Source organism: Pseudophryne corroboree, chromosome 8 (assembly GCF_028390025.1).
Source record: "Pseudophryne corroboree isolate aPseCor3 chromosome 8, aPseCor3.hap2, whole genome shotgun sequence".
Lineage (NCBI taxonomy): Eukaryota > Metazoa > Chordata > Amphibia > Anura > Myobatrachidae > Pseudophryne > Pseudophryne corroboree.
The window spans coordinates 97,982,251-97,998,133 of record NC_086451.1 but is presented as its reverse complement, the minus strand read 5'-3'; the positions used below and the strand labels follow the sequence as shown (position 1 = coordinate 97,998,133).

Here is a 15,883-nt window from a genome sequence, read left to right as displayed (position 1 = left end):
TACTGGTGACTAAAGAACTTGAGAGCAGTGGTTAAAAGACACTGATGATTTGAAGAACTTGAGAGCGGTGGTTAAGACTGATAATTTGAAGAACTTGAGAGCGGTGGTTAAAGGCACTGATGATTTGAAGAACTTGAGAGCGGTGGTTAGAGACACTGATGATTTGAAGAACTTGAGAGCGATGGTTAAAGACACTGATGATTTGAAGAACTTGAGAGCGGTGGTTAAAGACACATGATTTGAAGAACTTGAGAGCAGTGGTTAAAGACACTGAGTATTTGTATAACTGGGGAACGAGGGTTAAAGACACCGACAACTTGTATAACTTGAGAGCGAGGGTTAAAGACACTGAGGACTTGTATAACTTGAGAGCGACGTTTAACCTGCAGCCCACGCTGACTCCAAGAAGCACTGGTGACTAGAGCGCAGTGGAACCCAGCAGCGGCTGGGAATGCTGAAAGCTGTGCAACAACTGACACCTGGAAGTGCCGGAGACACTGGGGTATGTTGCAGAGAGATCCGCCGAGGACAGAAGCACTGGCATCCACTTCAGGGGAAAAGACGATACTCAGGCGCCGAGGCGCTGCCCGGCGTCTGCCTTTGAATCTCCCGCCTCCGCTGGATTGGTGGAACAGTCTGATGACGTCACCTGCTCCCCGCCCACGTGATGCCGGGTGTCATGGCGGCGCCCCTGCCCTGGAGAACCGCCGGGAGCCGCGCCAGCCAGGCGCCGGAGCCCGTGGACCAACGAAGGCGGAGGCCGCAACACAGACCAGCAGGCACGCAGGGGTAAGCGCGGTGAACGCCGCCTATGGCGTGTGACACCAATGTCCCTCAGGGTTCTTTTCTTTCCATCCAGCCAAATTTAATTAGGGGTAATGGATGCGAGGCAGATTTACACATTCAAAAATAAAAAATATACAATAGTGTAAATATTGTTTAGATGGTTCACTAGTATATAGACATAGAGTCCAGTGCTTCACAGAAGGAGACAATAGTGCCACACCAATAGGACCAATTCTTCCCAACACGTGCTTCACGCAGCTTAACTGGAAAAACACCACCGTGTAGAAAGTGAATTGGATGCTTACATGTAAGCCTGCTGTGTATATGCACATCAAGATTTCTTTTCCTCGTTACCCCCGATTGATGGGTAAAAAGTAATGAGGTATACGTCCATATGTATAAAAAACACATGATTTATTAAAAAGGTAAAAATGTATATATAATAGGGAACAAAAACAACAAAGTATATCAGCAAGTCTGGTCAGTTGATATATTCACCATTAGTAGGGAGACTGAAACCCCGGGTTGTCTCGTGCTCCAGGTGCGACCATAGACAGGATGCTGTGTACCAGTAATATGTTTCCCGGGCACTCTTTCCAACTAGTTTCGGCGCTCCCCTGGCGTCTTTTTCAAGGATCACATGTTGGAAAGAATTGGTCCTATCGGTGTGGCACTATTGTCTCCTTCTGTGAAGCACTGGACTCTATATCTATATACTAGTGAACCATATAAACAGTATTACACAGTTGTATTTTTTTTATTTTTTATGATTAAATCTGCCTGGCATCCATTACCCCTAAGGGAATTTGGCTGGATGGAAAGAAAAGAAACTTGAGCGACATTGGTAGCTACATGTATATTGACACATGATTGAAGCGCAACTTTTTATTTGATGTTTGTAACATCTTGCAGTATTCATACATTGTGCAGAATCACTACATCACAGCTCCTGGGAAACCAGCAGTGTTGACACTGCATTACACAGCATTTGGAATCCCCGCTGTGCTGCCTCAGTTGCCCCGCATCTGGATATTTGCATTGCTGATGCCCTCAGCTTCATCTACGATTATTGCTGATGTCCTCAGCTACTGCTACAGTCATTGCTGAGGTCCTCAGCTTTGTCTACAATTATTGCTGATGTCATCAGCTTTGTCTACAATTATTGCTGATGTCCTCAGCTTCGTCTACAGTCATTGCTGATGCCCTCAGCTTCGTCTACAGTCATTGCTGATGTCCTCAGCTTCGTCTACAATTATTGCTGATGTGCTCCGCTTCGTCTACAGTCATTGCTGATGTCTTCAGCTTCGTCTACAATTATTGCTGATGTGCTCCGCTTCGTCTACAGTCATTGCTGATGTCTTCAGCTTTATCTACAGTCATTGCTGATGTCCTCAGCTTCATCTACAGTCATTGCTGATGTCCTCAGCTTCATCTACAATTATTGCTGATGCCTTCAGCTTCCTCTACAGTCATTGCTGATGTCCTCAGCTTCGTCTACAGTTACTGCTGATGTCCTCCGGTTCGTCTACAATTATTGCTGATGCTCTCAGCTTCCCCTACAATTATTGCTGATGCTCTCAGCTTCCCCTACAGCCATTGCTGATGTCCTCAGTCTCTTCAACAGCTGTTACACTGGTTCCAACCAGTGATCTGTGAATCTCTTGCATTGCTGGCCCTCCCAGCATTCCGTCAACTCACCAATCCTCACGTGACTCTCCATTAGGTGACAACCCAGCTACTTATTGCACTGGTGGCTCCAACCACCAGTGTTCCAGTACCCATAGCTGGTCACCTTTCCTCATAGAGTATACTGCCTGACTGCCACACCTGAATGAGCAGATCATTCATCAAGCCAGCCCAATTCTGTCCACAGCGCTCAAGGCCAAACCCAGTGTCCAGTACTAGTCCAGGTTTACAAATAAACTTAGCCGTGACACTTGCATTAAACATGTTTACCAAATAGAGAGATGGGGAGAATTAGATATACAGTCCAGTATAATAAATAGAGAGAGACACGCTATAGTTAGCATAACATACCGGTTATTTAAAGTAATCAAAATCTATAAGTTGTCATATTGTCTATACCAGTCTTAGGGTGCAATCCAGATAATTGGTGGAGGTGTCATGGATTGGTAAAAGAAGCCAATTGTACATTTCTGATAAATACAGGCCATATTTTAGTATAGAACACCTGTGAAATGTTTCCTTATTTTACTGTTTGTAGAAAATAATTGTTTTAGTAACTTTTAGCTATTTACATTTTTGCAGTTGAGGAACTGAGTTCATTATTTGAAAAAAAAAACTTTAAGGAAAGAGCACCACCGAGCGGGAAGCCGTCCATACTGTCTGTGCGCCTGGAGCAGTGCCCGCTGCAGCTCAACAATCCCTTTAATGAATACTCCAAGTTTGATGGCAAGGTGAGGAACACCCCCCCCCCCCCTTTCTCTGTGCATATAGTTCAACAGTATATAGTAGGTCTACTATAAAAGATTTGATTCCTAGAGGCAGATTTAGTTAAGCATGATGTCCTGATGGAGTAGACCCCACAGAAGACCACCTGTGATTAGTAATGTTTTCCTTACCGTACTATATAGAATATGCGCGCAGCCACAAATCACGCAAGGCTCCAGCATGACCTCTTGCTATATTAAATCTGCCCTCTTTGTGTCTAATTTGAGGTGTGTTTACAAATAAAATTCTCCATTCAACAGTGCGCTAAAATGTCACATGTATTGTCCCATAGGCGTTTCTATAATGGGTTCATACATAATGTGGAGATGAATCAAACCTTCTGAACAGGACACGTGGAGAAGTTGCCAATAGCAGCCAGTTCATCTGGGCTATCACTTATATAGTAAATTATATAAATGGATTTGTAGAAGTGGATTGCTTGCTGTGGAGAATTTCTCCACTACTCCTTTTTAGATTATTTGCAACTACTCCCCACTGTGCTGTAAAACCCCTACCTGACCCTTGTTTAATTATTATTATCTGTTATTTGTACGGCGCCACAAGGGATCTGCATCGCTCAATTACAGTACATAAACAAATAAGCAAAATAGGAAAACAGTGACTTACAGTTGAAGATAATATAGGACAAGTACATGGTACATAAACATAGGTTGGTCAGCAGACGACACTGACCTAAGTATCAGGGTGGCGGAAAACTCGCAGGATTTAGTGCCATCGAAGATGGTTTAAGTAAGAGAAGGAAAAGCACATACGGGAGAGGGGCCTGCTTGTGGGAGCTTACATTCTAAAGGGGAGGGGAAGACAGACATGGGTGACACAGATGGAGTAGACAGAGAGTGTGGAACAGAGGGTAAGGATGAGATTTGGCTGGGTTTGGTGAAGAAGTAGGTCTTGAGAGCCCTTTTGAAGTTTCATAAGCGATAGAGAGTCTGAGGGGGAGAGGTAGAGAATTCCAGAGAAAGGGATCAGCATGTGCAGAAGTGGTAGGAGGTAAGAGTAGACAGGAGAGGCGGCGTGCATTAGCATAGCGAAGACTATGGGTGGGAGTGTAAAGGGAAAAAAGGCCAGAGATGCAAATAGTAGAGGAGTGGTTGAGGGCTTTGTAAGTTAGTGTGAGAAGGTTAAATTGGATTCTGAAAGGGAAGTGAAGCCAGTGAAGAGCTTGTAGGAGGGGGGAGGTGGATGTAGTACGTTTGGTGAGGAAGATGAGCCGGTCAGCAGTATTGAGGATAGATTGGAGTGGAGAGAGGCATTTGTCAGGGATTCTAGGAATGCATCTGCTTATACTGTTTGAAAGAACAATTTATTTGATTCAGCAATTGAAACTAATGGAAACCCTGGCCAGCTGGAGTTAACGTTTCAAAGTTGGTTGCACATACTCGGACCTTCATCATGCACCTCTTTTTCAAATTCTTACTATGATGCATCGGTGTCATGGCCATCTGCTCAGTGCCCCCTTTTAATTGGTAAGTTCAGTACTTTCCAAGAGCAAGTAATTGTGTTCCAGTCAAAGAAAAGGTGAAGTCCTAAGAAGAGATGGCCTTAATTGCTCAAGAAATGGTCATCAGACAAGTGGACACACCTGATTTACATTTAATTAATATTATCTATGGAAATCTATAAGTACTGATGGCATTCTTGTTAGCATGTGCGGTTGACAGCTGATTATTTTTGACCTGATCATCTCTCATCTTACCTCTGTAATGTCAGTGATGATGCATCCGCAAGGCTGAAGTGTTAAAACAGACCAGTCTTGTCCGATGTGGCTATGTCTGAGCTCCAGGCATGCTATGTGTGTAGTCAGCATAAGGCATTTGCAGAAGATGTAGCCAAGGTATGGAACTGCTAGGAATTTTGTGCATCTTCCTACGTTTTCTGGATAACTACACTTAAAAAGGCAGCTACTGTACAGTGTTCCAAACCAGTTTTTAAATAAAAATAAAATGAATGTCTAAATTTCGGTTCAGTGCGATGTGCTGTTGCGATATTCGGTGGAGCAGATCATTGCTTAATATGGTAAACAAGAATCACTCATTTTCCTGCGCACCTTCATGGAGTGGAAGAGAATTAGCTCTTTGCCCGACCACTCCAGGGGCACTGTGCTCATGCTGATTGAATATCCTCAAAGGTTTTACACATTATTGTAAATTGATTTGTTTAAATGTTTTTATTGATAATAGTCATCGTAAAGTATTCTTTACACCAGTGGTTCCCAAACTTCCCTCTGATTGCATAAACTCATCTGCTTCACCTCCAAAGGTAACACAAGGTAACACAAAACAGTAACAATAAATGTAACCTTGTTTAAAATGTCATAAGTAAATCCAACACCCAAGAGAATGGTACCACCCACCTTGACCCCCATTTGTGTGTACTGTAAAGATGTAATTTCAGTTGCTGTCTGTATTTTAACAGTCTCATCCTTTACCCAGAGACAGCAGTGGCAAAAGTGACAACAATACTATACTCCATGAGAAGACTTTCAGATCATGGGATAACATTTGCATGGCTTATAATCAGAAATGACTGAAAACTGATGTGTTCTTGATATATTCTCCACTTTGCCTCAACTTACCTTTAACTACTGAATCACTACCCTGTAACCAGGGCAGAGCTACCAAAGGCGTAGCTACCATAGGTGCAGGGAGTGAAGCTGCTATGGGTCCCAGAGCTCAGAAAGGCCCACTTTCCCTGTCACACTTGTGTTATATAAAGTGGCGTAGCTACCATCGGTGCAGGGAGTGCAGCTGCTATGGGGCCCAGAGCTGAGAGGGGCCACCCTTTCTGTCACACTTATATGTGCTATATACAAGGGTGTAGCTACCATAGGTGCAGGGAGTGCAGCTGCTATGGGGCCCAGAGCTGAGAGGGGCCACCTTTTCTGTCACTGTTTTATACAAGGGCATACCTACCATAGGTGCAGGGAGTGCAGCTGCTGTGGGGTCCAGAGCTGAGAGGGGCCACCCTTTCTGTCACACTTATATGTGCTATATACAAGGGCGTAGCTACCATAGGTGCAGGGAGTGCAGCTGCTATGGGGCCCAGAGCTTAGAGGTGCCCACCTTCTTTGTCACAGTTACATGTATTATATACAAGGGTGTAGCTACCATAGGTGCAGGGAGTGCAGCTGTTATGGGGCCCAGAGCTGAGAGGGGCCACCTTTTCTGTCACGGTTTTATACAAGGGCATACCTACCATAGGTGCAGGGAGTGCAGCTGCTGTGGGGTCCAGAGCTCAGAGGAGCCACCTTCCCTGTCACAGTTACATGTGTTATATACATTTTTCACCATTGGGTGGCACATAGGGGCCCTTACAAACTTTTGTCTAGGGCCTGCAATATATCTAGTTATGCCCCTCAACCTGCTCATTGTAATGTGGTATTAAGTGAACTGGGGCACTGTAATGTGACACAATATGAAGTGTAGGGACTATAGTGTGACATAATATGTACTGGAGGCACTGTATGTCAGTGGTTCCTAAACCCTGACCTCACGGACCCCCAACAGTTAATGTTTTCTAGGTCCTTGCACAGAATCACCTGTGGATCTAACATGTGTTAGTGAGTAAAGAATACACCTGTGCACCTGCTAGGTAACTTGGAAAAAATGACCTGTTGGTGGTCCTTGAGTACCAAGTTTGGGAACCACTGCTATATCATAATGTGAATTGGTGGTACTGTGTAGTATAATGTGTACTAGCAGCCCTACGATGTGACATAATGTCAGGTACAGTATAATAATGCCCAATCAGATGCCACCTCATGTGCACACCTGACGTTGATCGTTGATTGAGAAGGACTGTTTCACAAACCACTCCATGTCCGAAACGTGACTTCTGCCTGCCCTTGTTAACAGTACAGTATGCCACTGATGTAATGCTCAGTAGAGGGACAACCATTTAATTGGTATTTGTGTGCAACGGTGCTGACAAGGTAATGTTGCCCTAGATGGGACACTGCCTTTAATGAATATTTAACTCCAGAAAATGTGTATTGTCTGCTTCTAGTCCACAAGTTTGTCAGACCAAATTTACTGTACAAATGTCAACTGAAAACTGACCTGTCTGCCTGTAGCAGTGCATCAATTCGCTCAAATCAAATTGTCTAACAAGTTTGACTAATGCAGAATAGAACAAAATGCGAAGCTGAAACAGACCTAAACCAACGATCTGCAGATAGATACCTGCTCTCATCCCTGACACTCGCCATAACAAGGGGTTAATCCTGTCCCATCTTCCAGGGGACCCTCATAAGACCCAGCCGGTTCATCAGCTCAGACAGCCCCACGCCTGCGAGCATGGTCGATGGCATAATTCATGAGTGCTAATTACTCAGCTGTTAATTTTCATAAGTGTTGATTGTAGCAGTTCCTTAAATTAAGACTCCTTTTAAAACGTACCTTGGGAAATATTTTATCAGGGCCCGGAGTGCAAATGAATATGAATATGGCTCCAATTAACACTCGCTGGTTAATGGCTTTTAGCAGCATTTTGGGATGTGCGGTCCTTAAATACCATTTTTTGCCTGCTGCTCTTACTTTGAGCACCATTCAGATAATTAGGGATACGCAGAGCCATTTAAAAGGATCTTTGAACAAGACATTGCTATTAAGTCTGCACTGCTCTTTGCTGCTACTGCTGTACCCCCCCCCCCCCTCCCCCCTACACATTGTTCATTAAATTTGTAACAAGTGGCAGACCCGTTCTTAAGAACCTGGGTTAAGGCTTAACCCTTTGGCTGCCATAAAAGGGCCAATGGGGATTATATGAGTTCCAGGAATAACTGTATTGATTATGAATATGTGAATTTAATGTGATACTAACAGATGCTTGGTAGGCGACAGGGCCACCCATGTCCGAGTTCCCCCGTTTCTCTTCCCTATTAATATCGCACTCTCTTTTGCCCCACACATCCGATCGTATTCTCTATTTTGGTAGTTTTTTCGAAAACTAGTTTCACAGTAGTAGCAGAGATCTTTTAAACACAATCGGAAAGGAGGAGGCATTATGGGAATTATTTATTCGGAATACAGTGAAACATTTTCCACTTAGTTTTATGTCTGTGTAGAGCCAACATGTTCTGTAGTGTAGTACTATATGGTATACCCTGACAAAAATGAAACGGAAGAATGATCTTGGGTCACATGAGCATGCGGCATTAATGACAACCAGAAATAACATTGTGACCCGTAAACTGTAGTTCCTATTCACTTTTATCAGGTTAATTGACTGTGAAACATAGAATTTTGACAGGAGAAAAGAACCACTTGGCCCATCTAGTCTGCCGTTAACACATGTACACGCACACATTAGGGTTCATTTTGGTCTGTAGCCAGTTAACCTACCATTACATTTTTGGATTGTGGGAGGAAACCGGAGTATCCGGAGGAAACCCACGCAAGCACGGGGAGAATATACAAACTCCACACAGGTAGAGCTGCAGTGGGAATCGAACCCATAACCTCAGTGGTGTGAGGCAGCGATGATAATCGTACACCCTCGGTACTGCTCCTAGATTTAAAGGTGCTCCATTTTGAAGCGATAGGGTTAGTAAATAACCCTCATTGTGCCACTGAAATAGCTTCGGCAATCTTGTCTCCTTATGGGCGGGAATATGCAGCGTTAATTATTGCTGGTGTGACAACAGCCTGCTGAGTGATGTGGGAAAGTACGCAAAAGATTCAAGTATAGCAATACTATCAAACTTCTATTTCAAGTTCATATACTAAGGAATAAATAAACCGTTACTGAAAGTTTTTTTTTTTTTTTTGTTTCATGACAAAATGCTGTGTGATTTAAAGCCTGTTTCTTCTGCGCCTGAACTGTGCTTCCTCTGTTTCCCTATAGTGTGGGACAGTTGTCAGAAAAATGATTACTGCTCTTAAAAGGTTCAGCGAGTCAGAATAGCTGCTTGTATATATTTATGTTTGTATTTATAATATTACATAGTACATTGTTACTGTGTATATCAGAAAATAGACTATTCTGTCTGCTGCTAATTTCATTGCTTACCTTCCCTGATGGGTATGTCGCTGTGATTGACAGCCCTCCGACCAAACACGTTCCGCAGCAACAGCGGTTCTCTAACTCCACAGATCAGCAGTTTCCCACATGTCAGTGCAGATTTACATCCCATTTCCCATTGATGTTTCTGTGTGTAATTTAGCACACATTTGTATCCTTACTAGATTGTTAGGCTCTTTTAACCCCATCATTGTTACAGCTGAACGTTGGGTCTGTGTTATATGATTTGGAATTTAAATTCTCCCTTTTTTGTTGTATGGAAGAAAAAAACCTAGTTGGCAAATCATCCATTTACTTCTGTTTAAAAGGCTGGTAATACATATTCCTGTAATGGAATTGTTTGTTGTGTCCAGTGTGTTTTTAGACATACAGATGTGTCCATTTACATCGTTGGTTTCAAAGTTCTGCAGTATGCGAGTGTCAGTGCACATGTCCGACACAGTACGTGACACTGCGGCACCGATTGCACCATGCAATCCTATGGGATTGTGGGTGCACCCACAGGCAGGCCCCTTTTTCACGGCATACATACCACAGCGTGAGCAAAGATATAAAAGGACACATCTGTGAGTGGATAATACTGTATACAGCTAATATTAACAGCCAGGGATTCCAAAACGTTTTCAGGTTGGGGGGAGTAAAGGGAGGGGCAAGATAAAATTCTATATTGGCGTCTCCCTAAATTATATTAATCTACACCCACATCCATGGACAGGCACTCCAATAGGAGGCAGCCTCTGCAATGTAAAAGGATCGCATCAGCAGTCATTAGAAAGCACGTGCGCGAGTGGCTGTCATCAGGGAGGGATCTGGAGGGTTTACTCATAGATCACACCCTGTCAGGGGCGGATTGGGAACAAAAAGCGGCCCTGGAAAAATTTGTACTAGTGGCCCCACATGGGCAGCACCAGAGGTGTAAGGTCTAGCCATGGGCCATGGCGGCAGCAGCACCCTCACCCCAAGACTTTGCAGATAGTGGGGATGTCCAGCATCAAGGGGGAAGTTAAAAGGAAATAAAATTACATATTATGAGCACATTATATGATACACCTTCAGATTTTAGGAAACTATATAATTCTTTTGAAAGATATATTTTCTTGCTTATTACACTAACCGCGTATCCCAATCACTATTCACTCAATCTTATCTGTCAGCCAAGCAGGCAGACAGAGCATACACTAGATCATCTGCAATCACAGGCTAAGTGGCAAAGAAATGTTCATATATGCAAATTATTTTGCATCTTATTCATTATGTCTATAAATGGGACCACATGTCCTCAAACAAAACAGGCCCCGCGGGTGCGTCGGCCCACCGGGAATCTTCCCTGTAAGCCTTGGGTCTTCTCTTTTTCAGGGTACATATTCAGCTGATCCCAGCGGGAAATCAATGTGTTGGGCGATGCTGTGAGAGGGGGGTGGAAGGGTTTATGGTGGGGAGAGAGAAGGGACAAAGGGGGAGCTAAAGGGAAAGAAGAGAGTCAAGCGCACAGTAACTAGCCACATATTGTAGGTATCAGAGCTTGGTGCAGGGGGAGGAGGGCCCGGGAGGCGGGCGGCAAAGGGCTCTGGGGAGGGAAGAAGTGGAGCAGCTGGAAAGGGGATTGTCTCCGTCCAGAGACTACAGGCACACTGCCCATGGTACCCGCAGGCCGCGGCCTATGAACCCAGTTAATTGACTGGTGGCTTTCAAATGTTTGTGGGGAGAAGGAGAGGCGGCCCCTTGCCCACCCCCCCCAGTTCCGACACCTGTGATAGCAGAAAAGTAAATATAAGATAGAAGTCATGACTCTGGATCTGAATTCTTAAATCAAAACCTAGAAGTAAATTTACAAAATTGGATTTAAGTGATTACTTAGTGAAGGGTATGTACAGTGAGTGGCACTTGATCTCCCGGCGCTCAGCATATGGGATACCGACCGCCGGTATACCGACAACTATTTTACCTCTTGGGGTGTCCACGATACCCCTGGAGGGAGAATAAATAGCGTGGTGCGCCACTGTGCCTGCAGCATGGCGTGCGCATCGAGCCCGCAAGGGGCTTTTTTGTGCTCGCCCTGCTGACGGCATTCTGGCGGTCTGAATACCTGCACCGGTATGCTGGGTGTCAGGATCCCGAGCGCCGGTGAATCGTAGTACACCCATGTACAGTATCTCTTTTAATTAATTGTGCTTGAGATGTGTAGTACTAAAGGGGATGTAGTCAGATCAGGTTAGACACTAGGGGGAGTGTTAGGGTTAGGCTGCGGGAGGGGACGGTTAGGGTTAGGCTGCAGGAGGAGTGGGCTAGGGCTATGGTTAGAATACTCACTGATAAATCTGACGGGATTCTGACTGCCGGCATTTCGTACCCAACCTGTTTTAAAGCTAGCTCTGGAACACTGGTCTATGTATATAATCACCATTGGCCATAAATGCCCATATCATGTAAAGAAGAAACCTACATTTAAAAAATACTGTGGAATTGGGGACTTTCTAAGCAGCTGAAGTACATTCATTTTACTCTGGGGTGACGACCTTTTTAAATTAGAATTCGATAACCTCATTGGCAATTATCGGACCCATTCCCCTGCTCCATACTAGTAGTGCCACTCTGAATCTGTCTAATTCTACAGAATATCTTGGGGTTTTTTTTTTTACACACACATCCTGGATAAAAGTGCCGACCTGGTTTATTTACGAGCAGCCGTTTTCAACTTTAATTGGTAATTTTTCTTGTAGAGCTTTAAAAAACCCATAAAATACTAAATTCAAAGCGATGTAGCATAGCATCGCATCACTAGAAAGGTGAAAAAATGCAGATTGATTTGAGCTGTAAAATCTGCCATTTCTGACCCAAATACTCCTAATCCGTATTATTATGTATTCTACCAGCGGCCGTCCACGTTATGCACAATTACCCTGAAGAAATTCTTCTTTATTAACCTCTTAATTGCCAGGGACACACACTATAATACCACCCGGGTTTTGGATTTATGGAATGCATAAAAGAAAGCACCATATAAATTGCAAAAGCCGTTAATACAGATGTACAATTATATGATCATTCCGGCCTTTTGAAATGCAATTGCAGGGGAAGTTATTTAAACATATAATTTCAAATAATGGGTAGACGAATCAGTGGAGGCTTGGTGGGTTTTTAATTTTTTTATTTTCTATAATGAGAGTAATGCCATGTACTGCATATGTTTATATGGTTGTCGGTAAAAAAATAATAATATTGTAAAAAAAAATTAAAAAATGGCCAACCGCTTCATACGGATCCATGCAGCATTTGTCCCTTTTACCTAGTCCCCTACTTATAAAACAGCCTTCACTGTGCCATTGGAAATCAATTTGTACAATCTGAAAACCTGCAATATCAATCAGTTCTCTCCTTTCTAATTTGACAGACACGAGGAGAAATGGCGAAAAAAATGTCATTTTTGATTGTGGAACGCAGTTATGCGGAACCAGGAAAAGGATATTATCTCTTTAAACAAGACAGCAGTAATGGGTCTGTTGACCATGAATAATTTTTTTGTTGTCATTATTGCTAGCCCAGCATATTCTTCATTAAACGCTCAGCCCTAAATTAAAATAGAAACAGTTTCCAATAGTAATTAACTGGAGTATATTGGGGGAGGCGATTATTCACATTAAAGTAACCTTTTAATAGTTCTGTCTTTAACTTCCCTGCAGGTAATGGTTTTAAAAAGCTCTTATAACAAGAGGAATTATAATGAGCTCTAATAGAGCAGGACAGCGGGAAAATTAAGAATCATTTTCCATCACCACCCCACCCCCACCCAACCACCGCTTGAAAAAAAAAATTGTAAGGTGTTACCTGGATATTGCATTAATACAGCTAATAATTCTTTATTGCACTTTTAAATATTGGCAATGACTAGGAGGGAGATAGTTCAGCTGGAAAAAAAAAGAACCATGCTGTTCTGTCATATAGTGAGAAACTGCCAGATGGAGCTTCGAGGAAGAAAGAGCGGACCATTTAGTGAAAAATGACTTATATTGAAAACAATGTGTATGTTTGGTCCATCTATCTGCGAGGAGCTATGGTACTCTCCATGCTTTGATCAGAATTAATTTTGTTGTTGTGGCTCAAAAGTGTTTTGCAGTTTTTATGACAACTTGGTCCTTCACATTTCAAGAATTAAAAGGCTGACTTAGATACAAGTATTTTCATAAAGGAACTGCTAGTAACATTAATTATGTTACAGTGTTAAGGGCCCGACACACTGGCAGATAACACTGCACGATATGAACGGTAATGAACGAGAACTCGTTCATATCGTGCAGTGTGTAGGCACCAACGATGAACGATGCGCGGCTCTGCGCTTGTGCATCGTTGGTGCCCCGTCGCTTATGCATGCAGGCCAATATGGACAATCTCGTCCATATTAGCATGCATTGCTATGGCGCCTGGTGACGGGGGGAGTGAAGAAACTTCACTCCCCGCTGCCACCGGGCTGGCCGTATCTGCTGTCGGGCAGCTCGGCGGAGGATGGCCAAGTCTGTAGGGGGCATTAGATCCTATGCATGGCTGTTCCAGGAATATTTTTTTTTTATTTAGAACTACAAATATTTCAGGTTGTTATTATACACCTATGAAGACTAGACTTTATGTTGAGGATTCTGAAGCTTCAAAGTGTCTGATCGCACTTAGTAAGGCTGGATATGTTATACAAACAGTGGCGTAGCCAGAACTTTGTGGGCCCCATAGCAACACTTTGAAGGGGCCCCCGTCCCAATGCTTCTAGCGAGACACTTCTCTACAGCAGTTGTTAATTTTATGCCCTATAATTGTGCCCTAGTTCATTTTCTGAACCCTAGTTGAGCCTTATTTAATAGTTTATTTTATGAATCGTAGTAGTGCTTAAGTTCACCCTATGTCACATTACGGAACTGCCAGTACACATCATGCCGCACAGTACCCCCAATTCACATTATGATAAATAGTGCTCCCCATTCATATTGTGCCTCATTATAGTGCCCCGATTCATATTATATAACAATATAATGCCCTCCAGTTAATTTTATACCACACTACAATGAGCAGGTCCAAGGGCATACCTAGATATATTTTAGGCCCCAATAAAAAGTTTGAAAGGACCCCTACATACTTCCCAATGGTGAAAAATGTATATAACACATGTAACTTTGACAGGGAAGGTGGCCCCTCTCAGCGTTGGGCCCCATAGTCGCTGCACTGCCTGCACCTATGGTAGCTACGCCCTTGCATACAAAGCATGGTTAATAATGACCAATTCAAGCAGACTGTGCATGTTCTATGGACATTTGATTAAAAGGCTGCTTGAATTGTATTTGCGCTCCATCTTAAAAATGTAGCATTAAAAATAATAGAGATCCCCAAATACTCTATAAGCAGTATACAACTCATAAATAGTTGTAAGTAGTCTATTATATTCTGCCTTATGGCAGAAGTCCCAGAGCCGGATACAATACGTACACCACATGTTACTGTATCTCAGCTGCCTACATTTTTAGGCAATTTATAATGTAGCTCACAAATCGGACAATTTTCCAATTGATTTTTTAAATGTCAGTATAGCTCCTAGATTGTTTTGTCTGATTGCTGTGTTCTGTAATGTCTGGGAATAGGGCAAAAGCCGTCCTGTTATAAGAGCAAATTATGTTACATTCAATTGTTTCTTACGCCTTTTAGGTGACTTTGCAAGCATTTCCATTATTGTACATCTTTGCCTGTGTGAATAACTTGCGTTTATCCTAGTATACAGACCTGGACATATTTGTTGGTACACTTTCACGAAAAAAGATGAACCTGTATTTTTCTCTGAAATAACTTGAAACTGATAAAAGTAATTGGCATCTGGCATTCTAGATTCCATATTTAATAGAAATCGAACTTTGCATTTGATTTAGGATTCAACAGAATATTTTAAATAATAAACCAAATGGACAAAAATGATGGGGCCTTTTAACCTAATATTTTGTTGCACAACCTTTGGAGGCAATCACTGTCATATAGAAACACAGTAGCTCTCAATAAGACTTCTGTACCGGTCAACAGGTAGTTTGGCCCACTTTTCCTTAGCAACCTGTTCCAGCTGTCACAAGTTTGGATTCAGATCAGTGCTCCATTGTTTTTGTTGTTATCAATTCTTGAATGCTTTTCGCTGTGTCTTTTGAGCCGTTATCCTGTTGGAAAATGCATGGCCTTTGCATTATGTTTTGCTCAGGTAGGCCTTGTATAGTTATGAGATTTAATTGTGTTAATATGCATTTTATCAAATTCCAGTCTAACCTTTTTTAGGGATTTTTAGTTTTATTTTTTAAAGTTGAGTCCTCCTGGGTCATCTTCCATGGAACCTACTGTTGCTCAAAAAGCATTAGATGATGCGATCAGACCCAGACATAACTTGATTGTAAAGTTCAGCTTGTATCTCTTTGGAAGCTTTTATTGGCCCTTTTTACAATTCTCACTATCATACCGTTTAATCTGGGGTCAGTTTTCCTCTAACGGCTGCATCCAATGAGGTTGGCTACAGTCAAATATGTGCAGTTGTAGTCACAGGTTTATCAAGTTACCTCGAGATGGTCTTCTAGCCTTTACCGTTAACATGCTT

General features: G+C 42.8%; 1 protein-coding gene across 2 annotated transcripts in view; it reads left to right on the top strand.

Moving 5' to 3' along the window:
- Window positions 1-15,883, top strand: part of MAPKAP1 (MAPK associated protein 1) — a 318,576-nt gene that overhangs the window by 116,567 nt on the left and 186,126 nt on the right. For both annotated transcript variants that reach the window (XM_063936818.1, XM_063936817.1), the window contains exon 4: window positions 3,055-3,203. In XM_063936818.1, the coding sequence (XP_063792888.1) occupies window positions 3,055-3,203 (149 nt within the window). The remainder of the gene's footprint in view (window positions 1-3,054; window positions 3,204-15,883) is intronic.